This window comes from Dendrobium catenatum, unplaced genomic scaffold (genome assembly GCF_001605985.2).
Source record: "Dendrobium catenatum unplaced genomic scaffold, ASM160598v2 fragScaff_scaffold_333, whole genome shotgun sequence".
Classification (NCBI taxonomy): domain Eukaryota; kingdom Viridiplantae; phylum Streptophyta; class Magnoliopsida; order Asparagales; family Orchidaceae; genus Dendrobium; species Dendrobium catenatum.
In genome coordinates, this window is record NW_021318795.1 from 24,005 (window position 1) to 40,066 (window position 16,062).

General features: G+C 34.9%; 2 protein-coding genes across 2 annotated transcripts; both read right to left on the reverse strand.

The window, feature by feature from the left end:
* Positions 1 to 487: 487 nt before the first annotated feature.
* Positions 488 to 4,281, reverse strand: LOC110106510 (calcium-binding protein CP1). The gene is made up of 2 exons (XM_020836441.2): positions 3,747 to 4,281; positions 488 to 908 (listed from the first exon to the last, which is right to left on the reverse strand). Exon 1 carries the CDS (start codon positions 4,233 to 4,235, stop codon positions 3,765 to 3,767), a length of 471 nt encoding a protein of 156 aa, XP_020692100.1. The 5' UTR covers positions 4,236 to 4,281; the 3' UTR covers positions 488 to 908; positions 3,747 to 3,764.
* Positions 4,282 to 13,980: 9,699 nt separating this feature from the next.
* On the reverse strand, positions 13,981 to 14,744 carry LOC110106509 (calcium-binding protein CP1-like). Its single transcript, XM_020836440.2, has one exon. The coding sequence runs from the start codon at positions 14,669 to 14,671 to the stop codon at positions 14,201 to 14,203; it is 471 nt and encodes a 156-aa protein (XP_020692099.1). The 5' UTR covers positions 14,672 to 14,744; the 3' UTR covers positions 13,981 to 14,200.
* Positions 14,745 to 16,062: the final 1,318 nt, after the last annotated feature.

Consider the following 16,062-nt stretch of genomic DNA (forward strand, 5'->3'; position numbering starts at 1 on the left):
ATATTATTCTTCTTATTAAACACTATATTTATATTTATACATTCATGTTATTAAACTTTTTTAATTAAAAACCTATTTAATATGTGTATAACAATATTTGTAATATACAAACACTTATATTTATATTAAAGGTCAATCAAGCTTCGTAACGAGCTTTATTTTGAGCTTTAGTAGAGCTTGATCAAGAGCTTTAATCAAAATAGTTATCTATTCGCTTTAAAAATTTTAATCATTATGTAATTTATATTATATTTGGATAACATTAATATTTATTACGTAATCTTGTTCAACCCCAGTTGGACCCGGGTCAAACCATCGAACTATGATCCTCACCTTCTTTTGGTTCGATGCCTGGTTTGATTTCCTCAATCTTGATAAATATAGCTAAAATCCAAAACACTCCATTAACAGACAATATTGATTTCTTCAAGTATTTATCATTAGTTTAACATTTATGTATCTTAAAGATGTCATAATTATATGATTTTATGCTTGTAGGATTCATCATGTCAAGACGTTCAATTTGATTATAAACATAAAAGATTTGGAGATCATTTGATCCTCTAATAAGTATCTTTAGACTTCAATTGGTACAACTTTCTTGCTGCTTTCTAAAACAACTTTTTACTACAATTTTTTTTTTTTTAAATTAGATAATTTTTACTAAAAAGTCATCTTCGAAAGCAATAAAGAAGCTGTCCCAAATGAAGCCTTAGAAAGCAGTAAAAAAGCTGTCTCAACCAACACCTTAATACAGTTTGCTTAAATTTGATGACAATAATGACTTTGGTCGTATGGAAGCCATTGTTGATTGCAGGAACCTCAAAATGCAACTACTTCTAATATCCTCTATCCTCATCTGCACCAGATTTATCACCACTATTTGGTCAGCTTTCAGTACTGGAAATCTGCATAAAAATTATTGCTGGTATCAAGTTCTTGAGAAGGTTAAACATTAAATAAAACAATCTGTTAAATTCAAAATCTAAGTTTTCAAATAGAACGATAAAAAAGGGAGGAGAACCACAAGAATAAACAAGCGAAAATCGTCAAGTTAATTTGCTGCTCAGCAAACTAGCTACAGTTTTTGAATGTCAGAAGTGCTTTTAGACTGCTTTTTGAAACGCTCTTCAGTCTGCATCGATCTCATGATTAAAATAAGAGAGAAAAATTGCATACAGCAGATTTTTGGAAAAAAACAGAAGGTTTACTACTGCACCTATTAGCTTCAGTTCATGAAAAAATTGCTTTATAAAAATACCATGTGGTTATTTTTGGGAAAGAGATAAAAAAAAGTTCAAGCAAAAAATAAACGAAGACAAGAGAGCTGATAAAAATACAAATTATGAAGTTTTGGATTTCTTAAGAGATCTACGTATTTACATGATACTGAGATTGAATAATCTAAGGCTTCGTGTGGGACGGTTTTCTTATTGCTTCTTAAAGCAATTTTTTATTACAAAAATTTAAATTTTTGTAATATCGAAACCCTTGCTTGATCCTCTAGCTCCCTCTAGATGATCTAATCAATCTTTTATTTCATCTCTTATGATTCATTTCCCATTATCAAATCAATCCCAGGTAAAACCCTTCCTTAAGCCTAACTCATATCATAAGCTATGCTAATTAAGATCAACCCTAGAATGATTGTAACACTGTTTTGAGCTTATCAGAAACTATAGGAGGAGAACCTAGGTTGTTCAAATCTTGATCTTTACCCTCACTTAAATTGATCAGTGTCAACTCTAAGCTATCCCGAACTCTAACTTAACCCTAATTTAGCCTAATAGGTCTAGTTTAAGATATAAATAATCAATCATATTCTCTAATATCTTAATTATAATTGAATTGATTGTGATTAAATATTAGGTTTGACTTATATAAAAAAATTATAAAAATAATTAAGCTTAATTAGACTTTTTGAACAAGTTAACCCTAATTTAGCCTAATAGGTCTAGTTTAAGATATAAATAATCAATCATATTCTCTAATATCTTAATTAAAATTGAATTGATTGTGATTAAATATTGGACTCTTGTATTTGGATTAAGGTCTTCGGTTTGACTTATTTAAAAAAAATCTAAAAATAATTAAGCTTAATTAGACTTTTTGAACAAGTTGATTCAATCAACCCAAAGAACCCATTATCTCATTAGGTCCTGATAGGTTATATGTAACCTAATTGAGCCGAATAGATCTTTGGGTTAGCTTAATTAAACTTTTGACCCTAAGTTAACTCAAATGGACCTATTGGACCTAGTTGGACCTATACCTTCAAATCATCTAAATTGATTGAGCTTAAAGCTTCAAACTAACTTCAAAAGACTAACCATATATAAACCAAGCCCAATTGGTTCTTATTTTTTCAATTGGCTCGCTTAATCCAAGTTGGCCCATTTGAACCCCTTAGGCCACTTTGAAAATTTTGGCCCAATTAAGCTATGCCAATAATTAGAACCCATTCTAAATGAATAAATATTAGTAACACCCCCAATTAATTTTTAATCACACTTAAGTTCGCTATTTTTTTCTAATTAATCTAAATTATCCCAACTGAACCTTTTAGGCTAAATTGAGTATATTAATCGTACAACATATGAATAAGACTTTCAATTGACCTAGGTAAGTTTATCATCCATAACATTGAGTCAATTGCCATATGGTTGAGCCAATTAGGCCTAATTGATGCGACCTGGAATAGTTGAACTCTTAAGAAACTTTCTTATCCCAACTGAATTTAAAATTCTATTTGATTCAATAAATTAAAAAAAAAAATTTAATTTACCATATCCTTATTGAGACAAACTAGGCTTTGATTTGATCTAATTGCCCCAATTAAATCGAGGTGGACTCATAGATAACCCATTTGGTCCAATTGAACAAAATTGACAAAACTAGTTTAATTTTAATTCAATTGACACAACCCAACCCGACCAATTGAGTCTAATAGATTAAACTCATTCCATTTGACTAGATTGACCCATTGCTTTGACCTAATTAGATCACTTGACGTAAATTAAAACATATTGACCCAATTAGGTTTATGTGAATCTAAATTCAATTTCAAGCACAATTGGCTAACCTGATTAATTCTATTAGAATCCTTTTAACGTTAGGTGACCTAAGCTAATAGCTTAGGGACTGATTAGGTCATTAATCAAGCTTAATAAGGTGATTAATGGCGGATTAAGCTAATATAATGTAATTAAACAAATTCAAAATAAGGACTACCCTAAACTTACAATCCTTACCTCCTAATTAATAAGGGTTGCCCACTTGCTTAAGCCAAGCTAGCTAGCTCTTAACCTAACTGTATAACCTAAGTTTAAAACTCATGTTAGAGGTGATTAAGGAAGCACCAAGGATGATCTCTCTCTCTCTCCATTATTTTATTAAAATAAAATATCATAAAAATAAATATTTTAACATTAATAATTTATCTTGTTATTATGAATAATAATTTATTGTATGCTTTTTAATATTTTTTGAATTATTATAATACAAATCATATTAGATTCTTCTAATAAAATTTTTATTCAATCTTACAAACAAATTCAATTGATAAATCAAATATTAAAATACTGGCAATGGAAATTCATTAATCTCGACTATAACAATAAATACTGGTAAAATATTTCATCTCATCGATACATCCACACCGTCCATCGTCAAGATTCCCGATCCACGCAACGTTAGAGCCAGCTAAGAAAAGGTAGTAATAAATACCAAATGCCAGATTATTTTACCCGCCAAACGCGAATCTCTCAAGTCCTTCTCTCAGAATCAACGGCCAGGATCCGTAGCAGATCATCGAATCCGACGCCGGCGGATTCGTCGCACCCGCCGGAACGGATCATCTCCTGCACATCCTCGTCGCCGGCGGGCATCCCTGCCCATTTCAAATACGCCTTCAGGTCGTCAAACCCCACCGTTCCGTCTCCGTCACGGTCCATCAAACGGAAGGCCTCCTCCATTATCTCGCCGTCGCTAGCGGCGTCGGGTAGGATGCGCTCAAACTCGTCGAACTCGACAAAGCCGCTGCAATCGGCATCGGCAGCGGAGATCATGGCGGCGATGACATCGTCTGAGGCAGCGGGGACGCGAGAGAAGAAGGCGCGGAGATCGTCGCCGCTGATTCGGCCGTCACGGTCGGCGTCGAGGACGTCGAAGGCCGGCCGGATTTGCGTCGATTTAGCGGCAGGGTTGCGGTGGGGATGGCGGGCGGTGGGGCACATTGTGCGGTTTCTTTTCTGTGTTGGGGGATTTGATTACTACTTTAGAGTTTTTAGAAAGGGGAATAAGAGGGGAGTAAAGAAGAAAGGTGAAAATTATGGCGTTGGGGAGGGGTATTTTTGGGAAAAAAATTAAGGTTGGGATATTCCGTTCGAATCAGAATCTGGTTAAATTTATTGAATTTATTTTATATTTAATAAATTCCAAAATTTTATTAATTATTTATAATAAAATAGGCGTAAATTTAAAATAATCTCCCATTGGTTAATTTAGTTTAAGAGTATCTCGTTAGTACAATTTAGCCATCAGCCATATAACATTGATTGAAGTTTCGTTTGGAATGGCTTTATTACTGCTTAGCAATTTTTTAGTACAAAATTTTTAATTTTTGTATTAAAAAATTGTTTTAAGAAGTATTAAAAAAGTCATCCCAAACATAACATAAATTAGCATAAATTTTAAATAGTTGATGATCTAAATTAAAATTAATTTTATATCACATTTATAACATAAATGACCATTTAGAATTAATATTATATATTCAATGAATTAAATTGGTGCAATATAATACTCTCGAATTCAATTGGCCACCTATAAATAATTTGAAGAATATTTGAATTTTTTTCTTGAAAAAATATAATAATACTATGATATATATATTAATTTAAAGCATATTACATTTATTTTTAAATTATATATATAACATTAATTTAAATTAAATTGAATAACATAGTTTGTATTTTAATATAATTTACGTTCTTTTTTATATATTATTTATTCTGAAATAAATTTAATTTTTTAATGAGATATTTCATTGAACAAGTTGGATTAGATTATTCTAAAGTAAGTTTTACTAAAAAAAAAAACAACTAAAATAATTTTAAAAATTAATATTTACTAAAATCAAATGATATTTACTAATTCGATAATATATAAAAATTTTAATATTTATTCATTTTCTTAAAATTTATCTGTGAATTAAAATAATATTATCATATATATTAAAAAAAAATTCAAAATTGTTGGACGGCTCCTAACGGCCAAATTAGAGTGTCCGCTGGCGTCGCGGGTCAGAGAAATTTGCCCACGAGCATGTGTACGTATTCTCTCTCATATGCTTTAAGATTTGCGCTGCTGGGATAAATCACGTGTAAGCACATTTCTGTTGCACCTGAAGATTTACTGTCTTTGTTATTAATATTTTCCAATCTTGTAATTCTTTACTACATTTGATAATTTATTTTATATTTCAAATTTTAAAATAAAATATTTTGATTAATATTTCATTACAAAAGAAATAAATTCTTAATTTTTTTTTTTAAATGAGCCTAATATTTTAAATTTTGTGATTTTCACCCTATTTTTGTGACATCAAACTTTTTTAGAAAAAAAACATTAATTAAGGTATGACAATAAGCTTGGATTTCAAAAGTTTACTCTTAAATGTTTATCACATATCATAAAAAATTGTTTTAATTGAGAAAGACTTTTGATGCATTTTTGAAGTGAAAAGTTTCAAAATTTTATTCAAAATGAATCAAACTCTGATATTAGCAAACTTATAATCGAACTAACATCTCGAAGATACAAACCAAATGACATCAAAAGTGATCTAATTTGAGTATGAATGAGCAATGATCAAGTCATAGGCAGATCCCCCATGTACTCAGGGTGGACAAATGCCCACCCTCAAAAAATAAAATAATGGGGATATTTTGGAATATTTTGGGTATTTTGCCCCCCTAACCTCCCTTAAAAAAATTTTTTGCCCTAATTTTATTAATCCTAATCGTCTTTGTCCATCCCCTACAAAAAAAATTATTTTTGCCCACCATGAAACAAGAAGTTGGATCCGCCCTGGATCAAGTACTTAAAATATATTGAGAAAATTTAGGACATTAATAGGAAGTCCAAATACTCTCCAAATTGGCATGTTTATAGATCATTCGTTTATATGAGGAAAATTCATCAGTCAAAGATCGCTTTATTCAAATATCATAAAGGCGCTTAAATGTTGCATGAATAATCTATGCTCAAGGAATCAATATTGGCAATTCATTGCAATGTTTCTAATTTTTTTACTATATTTACAAGACATGACACTAAAAAAAAAATCCATAAATTGGTGGTTCACTTGAGCACTCTCAACATGAAGGGGGGAGTTGTAACTTAGACTAGAGCTTGAGATTAATGAGAGTTTAATGGTTTTAAGAATCTCTAATGTTCACTTGAGCACTTTAACATGCCCACCACTTGATCAATGTTGTCGGACCACCGCTTGACCACCACTATCGAGCAATCGTTTGACCACCATCATCAGACCATTGCCTGGTCGTCACCATCAAATCACTACTCCACCACAGTTAAACACCACCGTTGGATCATAGCCCAATGTCACTATCTGATGATTGACTAACTATCACCATCAAATCATAACCTGACGGAACACCACCTCGTCGCTTTATCAGGCAAGCACCTAATGTCATCATTAGACCACACCTCGATCACCACCATCAAAGCATCTTCATATACCACTATCAAAAAATTATCAAATTGCTGTCATCGGACCACCAATTAGTTTAGGCCATTGGACAAGATTAAGATTTTTATGTGTGTTTCAAGAGAGGGCGGGGAACTTTGGTATATCTTTGGATTTTAGGATTGGATTTGGTTATTTTGTTGTAATAGTAAATGATTAGTGAATTAAGGCTCAATGATAAAATATTTCATGAGAGTAAGGATTGAGAATAATATTTGGAATCATTAAAAAAGAGAGGAGAGGCAATTTGTCAGAAGATTGAAAGGAGGTCCAAGAATTAGGTGTAAAGGAAGAGATAATAATAAGAGTAGTATGGGGGTAGTGTTTCTCTTAGCAGGTCTATATACCCTAATGTATCATCATAGAGGGAGATAAAGTTCTTTAAGAGATTTCATACTTGATAAATTATTAGATGCATATCATATTCATAGCATCATACATAGATATTATGAATACATTATTTTGTACTTGTGCCCTCCATTTTTTAGTTGCAGTGACTACATAGTTGTACTTGTTGTGAACTAAAAAAGAAAATGCATAGTGAGTATACAATAATATATTTTAAGACTTCATACCTAGCACTATGTATGGCATATAGTTCACTCTTAAGAATTTCTCTTCATTATATAGGGCAATGATAAGAAGAATTGATGGAGCTGTAGTAAGGCATGGAGTGAGCTTCCAGTCGTTAATAAATTTAATAAAATAGGCATATTATTGATGGTAAGGCATACTTCTTCAAACAGTGGGGGTCATTACAACTTAAATACATATTCTAGTAAATGAAAGCCTTGACCTATTTGTAGCTAAAGCATCAATAACATGATGATTTATTTTAACTCAAAATTTTAGAAATGTTAGTGAATTCCAAAAACACAAAGTTAAACTCATAATTTTGATCTAAAAATGGGATGACAGAGAAAATTTATTTAAAATGTTAAAGATCAAATGCTCTCTTCGTCGTAGAAAAATACTTTCCATCTATATTAGATCAGAGTCTTCTTAAAAAAAAACTTAAGAAGAAAGTTATCATCAAATAGGGAGGGGAGCTAAAGATAACCTTTGAGGGGTCAAACCTTCTTGATAAAGTTTAGAAGTACATAATAAAAAATGTTCTTTCCAAGTGAATATCCAACTAGCATGAATTATCAACCTTTCAATCCAATAAAGAGTTCCACATTAGAGAACAAGTAACATTATTAGGGCTTTCAATACCATTGACAAGAAAATGCTTTTAAGTAGAATTTTGATTTGTGAGTAGAACATTCAAATTCAAGTTATTATTAGAGGGAGGGCATGATCAATAGATTGTATTTGAAGTGTTAGGATTTCTTGAGGGGAGCTTCTTCTTCTTCTTGGATTATGAGAGAGAGAGGGAGAGAGAGAGAGAGAGAGAGAGAGAGAGAGAGAGAGAGAGAGAGAGTAGAATCCAGGGAGAAAAAAACAAAATCATAAAACTATTGTTTATTGGCTTACCTTTCAAAATCTATTATAATCTCTCTATATATAGAACAAAGAAACTATTAGAATAAAATGAGCCTAAGAAATTAGATAACCTGAAACTGGAATAAATCATAATAATCTCCACCTTGGTGTAGATTTTACAACGTTACAAAAACATTATTGAAAATGTAAGCTTTATTATTTGAGAATTTATACTAATATCAATAAAAGCTAGGTGTGACCCCAAACTTTCTTGGAAAAAAAAACATCAACTAAGGTATGACAATAAGCTTGGATTTCAAAAGTTTACTCTTAAATGTATATGACATAATTTAAAAAATTGCCTTAATCAATAAAGAAATTTGATACATATTTGAACATAAAAGTTCAAATTTTTATTGAAGACCATTAAAACTCTAATTTTAACAAATTTATAGTGGAATTAACATCTTGAAGATACGAATCCAATGACATCAAAAGTGATCTAATTTGAGAATGAATGAACTCAGATCAAGTATTTAAAATATATTTAGAAAATTTAGGACATTAATTGGAAATCAAAATGCTATTCAAATTTGACATGTTTATAAGCAATCAAGAGTTTTTTATGAGAAAAATCCATCAAACTAAGATCGCTTAATTCTAATATTATTAATGCACTTAAATGTTGCATAAATAATCTATGTTCGAGGAATCAATATTGGTAGTTAAATTCAGTGTTTTGAATTTTGACTATATTTACAAGGCATGCCTCTAAAAAAATCTATGAATTTGCCCTACTCTCAACATGAAGGGGGAGTTATAGCTTGGACTTGAGCTTGAGATTAAAGAAAATTTAAAGGTTTTAAGAATCTTAGAGTTTCACTTGAGTACTATAACCTGCCCACCACTTAATCACTATCGTCTGAACACTACTTGACTATCGTCATCAAACAATCATCTGACCACCATCATCAGGCCACTGCCTGAACATTGCCATCAAATCATTACTCCACCACATGTAAAAAAGATAATTGGGTCATCACCCAATGTTACTATTTGATGATTGTTTGATTATCACAATCAAACTACCACTTGACAGAACACCTCCTCGCCACCTTTGTCGGGCAAACCCCTAATGGCATCATTAGACTACACCCCAATCCCCACCATCAAAACATCATCTGATGCCACCATCAAAACAACATCTAATTGTTTCCATCGAACCGCCAATTAGTTTCAGCCATTGGACAAGATTATGATTCTCTACGTATGTGTTCAAGAGAGGGCGGGGAACTTTGTTCTTTAATTGAATTTTAGGGTTGCATTTGATTATTTTGTTGTAGTAGTAATGAATTGTGAATTAAGCTTCAATGATAAAATATTTCATGAGAGTAAGGATAAGGATAATATTTGGAATCCTTAAAGAAAAGGGGAGAGGCAAGTTGTTGGGAGATTGAAAGGAGGTCCAAGAATTAGGTGTAAAGTAAAAGATAATAATAAGAGTAGTACATGGCGTGGCTTTTCTCTGAGCAAGTCTATAAATCCTGATGTATTATCATAGAGGGAGATAAAGTTCTGTAAGAGATTTCATACTTGATAAATTATAGGTGCATATCATATACATATCACTATACGTAGATTTTATGGATACATTATTTTGTACTCGTGCCTCCATTTTTTAGTTCCAGTGAATACATAGTGTGTACTGGTTGTGAACTAAAAAATAAAATATATAGTAAGTGTATAATAATATACTCTAAGACTTCATACCTAGCATGATGTATGGCATTTAGTTCACTCTTAATAATTTCTTTTCATTATGTGGGGCAATGATAAGAAAAATCAATGGAGCTATAGTAAGGCATGGAGTGGACTTCCAATCATTAATAATTTTTAAAAAATAGATAATGCTAAGGCATACTTCTTCAAGCAATGGGGGCCATTACAACTTAAATACATATTATGGAAAATGAAAGCCTTGGCCTATTTGTAGCTAAGGCATTAATAGCATGATGATTTATTTTAACTCGCAATTTTAGAGATGTTAATGAATTCCAAAACACAAAGGTAAACCCATAATTTTGATCTAAATATGGGATGATAGAGAAAATTTCTTTAAAATGTTGAAGATTGAATTCTTTCTACTTCATAGGAAATACTTTCCATCTATATCAGATAAAGTCTTCTTTAAAAAAAACTTAAGTTACCATCAAATATGGAGGGGAGCTATAAATAACCTTTAAGGGGTAAAAACTTCTCGATAAAGTTTAGAAGCACATAATAAAAAAATGTTGCTTTCCAAATGAATATCCAATTAACATGAGTTGTCAGCCTTGCAAACCAACAAAGAGTTCTGCATTAGAGAACAAGAAACACCATTAGGGCTTTGAATACCATTGACAATAAAATGAATAAATTGAATTTTAAGTGTTAGCATTTCTTGAGGAGGTGAGTGCGCTTCTTGTTCTTCTTGGAATGAGAGAGAGAGGAGAGAGAGAGAGAGAGAGAAACAAAACCAAAAAAACTATTCTTTATTGATTTATCCTTCAAAAGTTATTACAATCTCTCTATATATAGAACAATTATACTTTTAGAATAAAATGAGCTTAAGAAACAAGATAACCTGAAACTGGACAAAATCACAATAATCTCTACTTTGGTCTAGATTTTACAAAACTAAGAATTTTTTTAAAAATAATTGTTGTCCACAAAGAATAGCCTTGTCGATCTTCCCCTCCAATCAATTACATGCTTCTGCTCCATCATTTCTCGTTGGAAATCCCATGCTTGACTGCATACAAGAACTCCCATACTAGTCCACCTATAGCCCTTATGCACACTTATGCACGATATAGCCAATCCCATGCCTGACCCTGAGGATCCACCTGCTTCTCATTGCAACCCCAAAACCTCTCGCCAACCTCAACCAGGCTCCGCCTGTGCCCCACACAGCACCTGCGATTCGTACATCTGTCTTCCTTCTTGCACGAGCCTTAACCCAACACCCAAGCCCCTTTTCCTCTTGTTCATTAGAATATGCATTAATAAGGTGTTCCAATTGAATAGCCAGAACACTACCACACAGCTTTCGCACATGACCCGTACGCCTCATTTGCGTGACTCAATCCCACGCAGCATTAGCAAGCTAGCCCCATTCAGGTTCCGCGCCCATGCAGTCCATCCACGATCTGACCATCCCTCTGACTTGCACATCTAATTCCTTACGTATAGCCCGTCCGCGCCCCGCATGTGTCCCCCTGCACAGTATAACAAATGCTCTTGTGCCTCGTGCCCATCTTCCTTTCTCTCCCATTTTTCTTTGTACTCTAGAGGTTTTTCGATATATTTCGTAGGTGATTTTTTCTACTCAGATTTGCGCCCCTCTTTAGTACAGAAGTTGGAGACTTCTCCTATTCCTCTTTCTTTCTCCCCCATTTTTCTTCCTACTCTAGAGGTTTTTTGCTATCTTTAGTATGTGATTTTTCCTACTCAGATTTGCGCCCCTCTTTAGTATAGAAGTTGGAATGGGTGATCACGCGTCCACAAAAAATCCTCCCACCAAAGAAGATCGTCTTAACGACCAATCTGAGGGCGCTAAGAAGATCCACAAGGCATTGAAGTTTGATGATGTTATCTCCACCATCACTGATGATTCTTTCATTTCTTTTAGGAAAAAATTCCATTTTCCTAGCGATTTGGTGATGAAGGTGTCGGCGAGATCTGATCGCACTTGCTTTCCTCCCCCGGGATATGTGACGGTGTACGAATTTAGTTTGTGAGCGGGGTTGCGATTTCCACCACCTCCTGAATTGATTGACATTCTAACGATCTGTGGAGCTAGTTTATCTCAATTTTTCTATAGGGCAATGTCGATCATAATGAGCCTGATTGTGCTTTTTAGAGACTGCGGAGTGGTGTTGTCTTCAGATTGTCTTTCTCGGATGGTGCGTCTCTTTAGCGATACGCAGGGTCGTATCTCCTTCAGATCCAAGTGGTTGATATTCGCTCCCAGGACCCGTCGAAAGACTGTATTAGCGACTTCTTTTTTGTGCAAAATGATTGGAACCTTCAAGAAAAATGGGGAAAGTTGAAAGAGTTTCACATCCCCCTTCACATTGGAGCGAAAGATTTATTGAAGATTCTGAAGCTTCCTGACATTGACGCCCTCCGTTATGAGATGCGTTATTTGAACAGATACATAGACGAAGAATACTTATTCTAGGTGGGATTATCTACTCAAGCAGTGAGATCGCACGCACAAATATTGAAGAAATCTGTGAATGTTCTAGAGACCCGAAAAGGTCAATCCAAGCGACCAGAGAGTGAGGGACTTTTTCTTCTTTGACGCCTACAAATCTCTCTCACTCTTTGGTCACTTGGATTGACCTTTTTGGGTCTCTAGAACTTTCATAGATTTCTTCAATATCTGTGCATGCGATCTCCCTGTTTGAGTAGGTAATCCCACCTTGACTAAGTATTCTTCGTCTATGTATCTACTCAACTAACACACCTCATAACGAAGCGTCAATGTCAGGAAGCTTCATAATCCTCAATAAATCTTCCTCTCCAATGTGAAGGGGGATGGGCAACTCCTTCAACTTTCTCCATTTTTTTAAGGTTCTAATCATTTTGAATAAAAAAGAAGTCGCTAATCCAGTCTTTCGACGGGTCTCGGGTGCGAATATCTAACCACTTGGATCTGAAGGAGATACGACCCTGCGTATCACTAAAGAGACGTCCCATCCGAGAAAGACAATCTGAAGACAGCACCACTCCGCGGTCTCTAAAAAGCACTATCAGGCCCATTACGATCGACATGGCCCTGTAGAAAAATTATGATAAACTCACTCCACAGATCATTAGAATGTTAATCAATTCAGGAGGTGGTGGAAATCGCAGCCCCACTCGCAAACTAATTTCATACACCGTCACATATCCCGGGGGAGGAAAGCAAGCGCGATCAGATCTTGTCGGCACCTTCATCATCAGATCGTTAGGAAAATGGAATTTTTTCCTAAAAGAAATGAAGGGATCATCAGTGATGGTGGAGATAACATCATCAATCTTCAATACCTTGTGGATCTTCTTAGTGCCCTCAGGTCGGTCGTTAAGATGATCTTCTTTGGTGGGAGGATTTTTTGTGGACGCGTGATCACCCAGTCCAACTTCTGTACTAAAGAGGGGCTCAAATCTGAGTAGGAAAAATTGCTTACAAAAGATAGCGGAAAACCTCTAGAGTAGGAAGAAACATGGGGGAGAAAGAAAGAGGAACAGGAGAAGTCTCCAACTTCTGTACTAAATAGGGGCGCAAATCTGAGTAGGGAAAATCACTTATGAAAGATAGCGAAAAACTTCGAGAGTAGGAAGAAAAATGGGAGAGAAATGAAGAAAACAAGAAGAAATCTCCAACCTATGTACAATATGAGGGGCGCTAAGTCGAGCAAGGAAAATCACCTACTCAAAAATAACGAAAAGCCTTAACTGTTAGAGAGCCAGATGGAGAAGAAGAGAATGTACAATTTTTCTAAAGGCCTTGGGGGTCTATTTATAGTCTTCAAAGGAGAAGAGGACAGTTTTTAACATTTTCGAATTTCCCTAATTTTTCTGAATTTTTTCAAAATTTTTTGAAATTTTTAGGAATTTTTTCGACCCAAAAATGACAAAATTCAGTTTTTTATGAGAGGTGAGGCCCACTTGAGGCGGTGGGCCGAACGGCATCACATCAAACGGATAGTAGTATCAATTATTATTATTATTATTATAAATTAAAAAATTGAAAAACCTACTTTGAAATCTCTAATAAATTTCCTTTCACCTATATCAAAGCTTATCATGAAAATTTCTATAAAGTAACAAATAACAATCACGCCAAAAATAATCAAAATTATAGACCAAAATTCCAACGGAGTTTATTCATCCCAACCATTGCAATAAAAACCTTCCATCTCATCAATTCATCAGAACCGTCCATCATCACCCCTCGCAATCTGTCACGCAATTCTTTCACCAGCCACTCTTGCCAGAATCAACGGCCAGGATCCGCAGAAGGTCATCAAATCCAACGCCGGAGGCCTCATCGCAACCGCCTGAACGGATCATCTCTCGCACGTCTTCGTCGTCGGTAGGCATCCCCGCCCAGCTCAGATAAGCCTTCAAATCCTCAAACCCCACTCTCCCATCGCCGTCACGGTCCATCATGCGGAAGGCCTCATCCATCATTCCGCCAGCGGCGGCGGCGGGAAGAACGCTCTCGAATTCCTCGAACTCCACGAAACCGTTTCGGTCGGCGTCGGCGGCGGATATCATAGCGGCGATGACGTCGTCGGAAGCAGCGGGGAAGCGGGAGAAGAAGGAGCGGAGATCGTCGCGGCTAATCCGGCCGTCGCGGTCGGCGTCGATGACATCGAAAGCCGGCCGGATTTCCGCCGATTGGGCGGCCAGGTTTCGGTTTACGTGGAGACCCGTGGGACACATTAGGGATTTTGTTTTTCCTGCTGACAGAGGATTGCAGAGAAATAGAGAATTGGGTAAAATGGCAGAGTGAGGAGAGCCGTTATTTATAGACGGAGCGGAGCAATTATTATTGGCTTGACGAGCACGGCTTGGGCTGGTCAACATTAGATAACGTATTGGCTGATGTCATCGGTCAGAGAAAGTTGGCCGCGTTGTGCAACGCCCAACGCAGTATTTCTGCGGCTTTGTTTGTTTGAGCGTTTTTTTGCCTTCTCCGTTTTTGAAAACGGAGGATTTTTTTTTGTGTTGTTTGGTTCGTCAAATCACGTTCTCAATAACTCCTTTTTTTTATTTTTCTGCAGTTTTGAGAAAGCTTTTTATATGTGCTTCTCCGTTAGAAAACTCCATTTTCTGAACTAATGTTTTTTAAAACTGTCTTTTACAAAAGCAAAAAAAAAAACAAACGAAGCCTAAATAATTCAGATGGTGTGTATGTAACTTATAATAAAACAAATGTATTCATTTTTTTAATGTAATTTTTTTTACCTTTTATGGTTGATATTTTTTTTTTTGGGAAAATTTGGGGCAAAGCCCTTGTATTAATCACCAAAAGTTACAGGAAAAACAAAATTACAAGTATAGAAAAACAACTATACCAAAACCCCAAAATGAAAAACCTGAAAAGGAAAAGATCCTAAGGACTCAGGAAAATGGTCTACATCTCAAAGGCATCAATGCCAACATCACAAAAACCGCCCATCACGAATGTCACATAGGCACCGGTTGCCCAGGATAGTAACAGGGCCGTCACAGTGCCCAAAATACGTCAACCTGGTTGCCATGAAGACCCTCCTAGGAGACGTAGGAGATGTAGACCTGCTCATCATTGTCCCAAAATAAATCAACTGCAAAATTCCAGCGGAAGAGGAGCTGGGCAGAAAATTCCATGCATTAATCTTAATCAAAAAGAAGGTTGAACTGTCAAATAACGGTCTTCCAGTAAGATGCTCCACATACTGAGCATGAAAAACACTAAAATCCGCAAAATATTCACGCGCCGGGATAGTCAGCAAAAAGGTCTTAGTCCAGAATTTCCGGAAATATTGGCTTGATTTTCTCAAAACTCTTCCAGTTCTGAACTTTTGCACGAATAGCATGAATAATATCAGTTTTAAGCTCATTGGGACTTCTCCATATGTTAGAAAATCTCCTATTATTCTTTTCACGCCACAGATAGTAAACCAAGGCAGCCAAAGTAAGGTAACAGAAATTACGTTCATGTCTTCCATGAGATCTCAGATTAGTCAGGAAATCAAAAGATTGTAAAATGTTTGGTCTGAGATAAAAAGTGTCCATGTATGGAAAAAGACCAGTAAGAATAGAGAAGGAGAAATCACATTCGAAAAAAATAT

Excerpts from the sequence above, each read along its gene's own strand:
- LOC110106510 (XM_020836441.2), bottom strand. The coding sequence starts at position 4,235 with ATGTGCCCCACCGCCCGCCATCCCCACCGCAACCCTGCCGCTAAATCG.
- LOC110106509 (XM_020836440.2), bottom strand. The coding sequence starts at position 14,671 with ATGTGTCCCACGGGTCTCCACGTAAACCGAAACCTGGCCGCCCAATCG.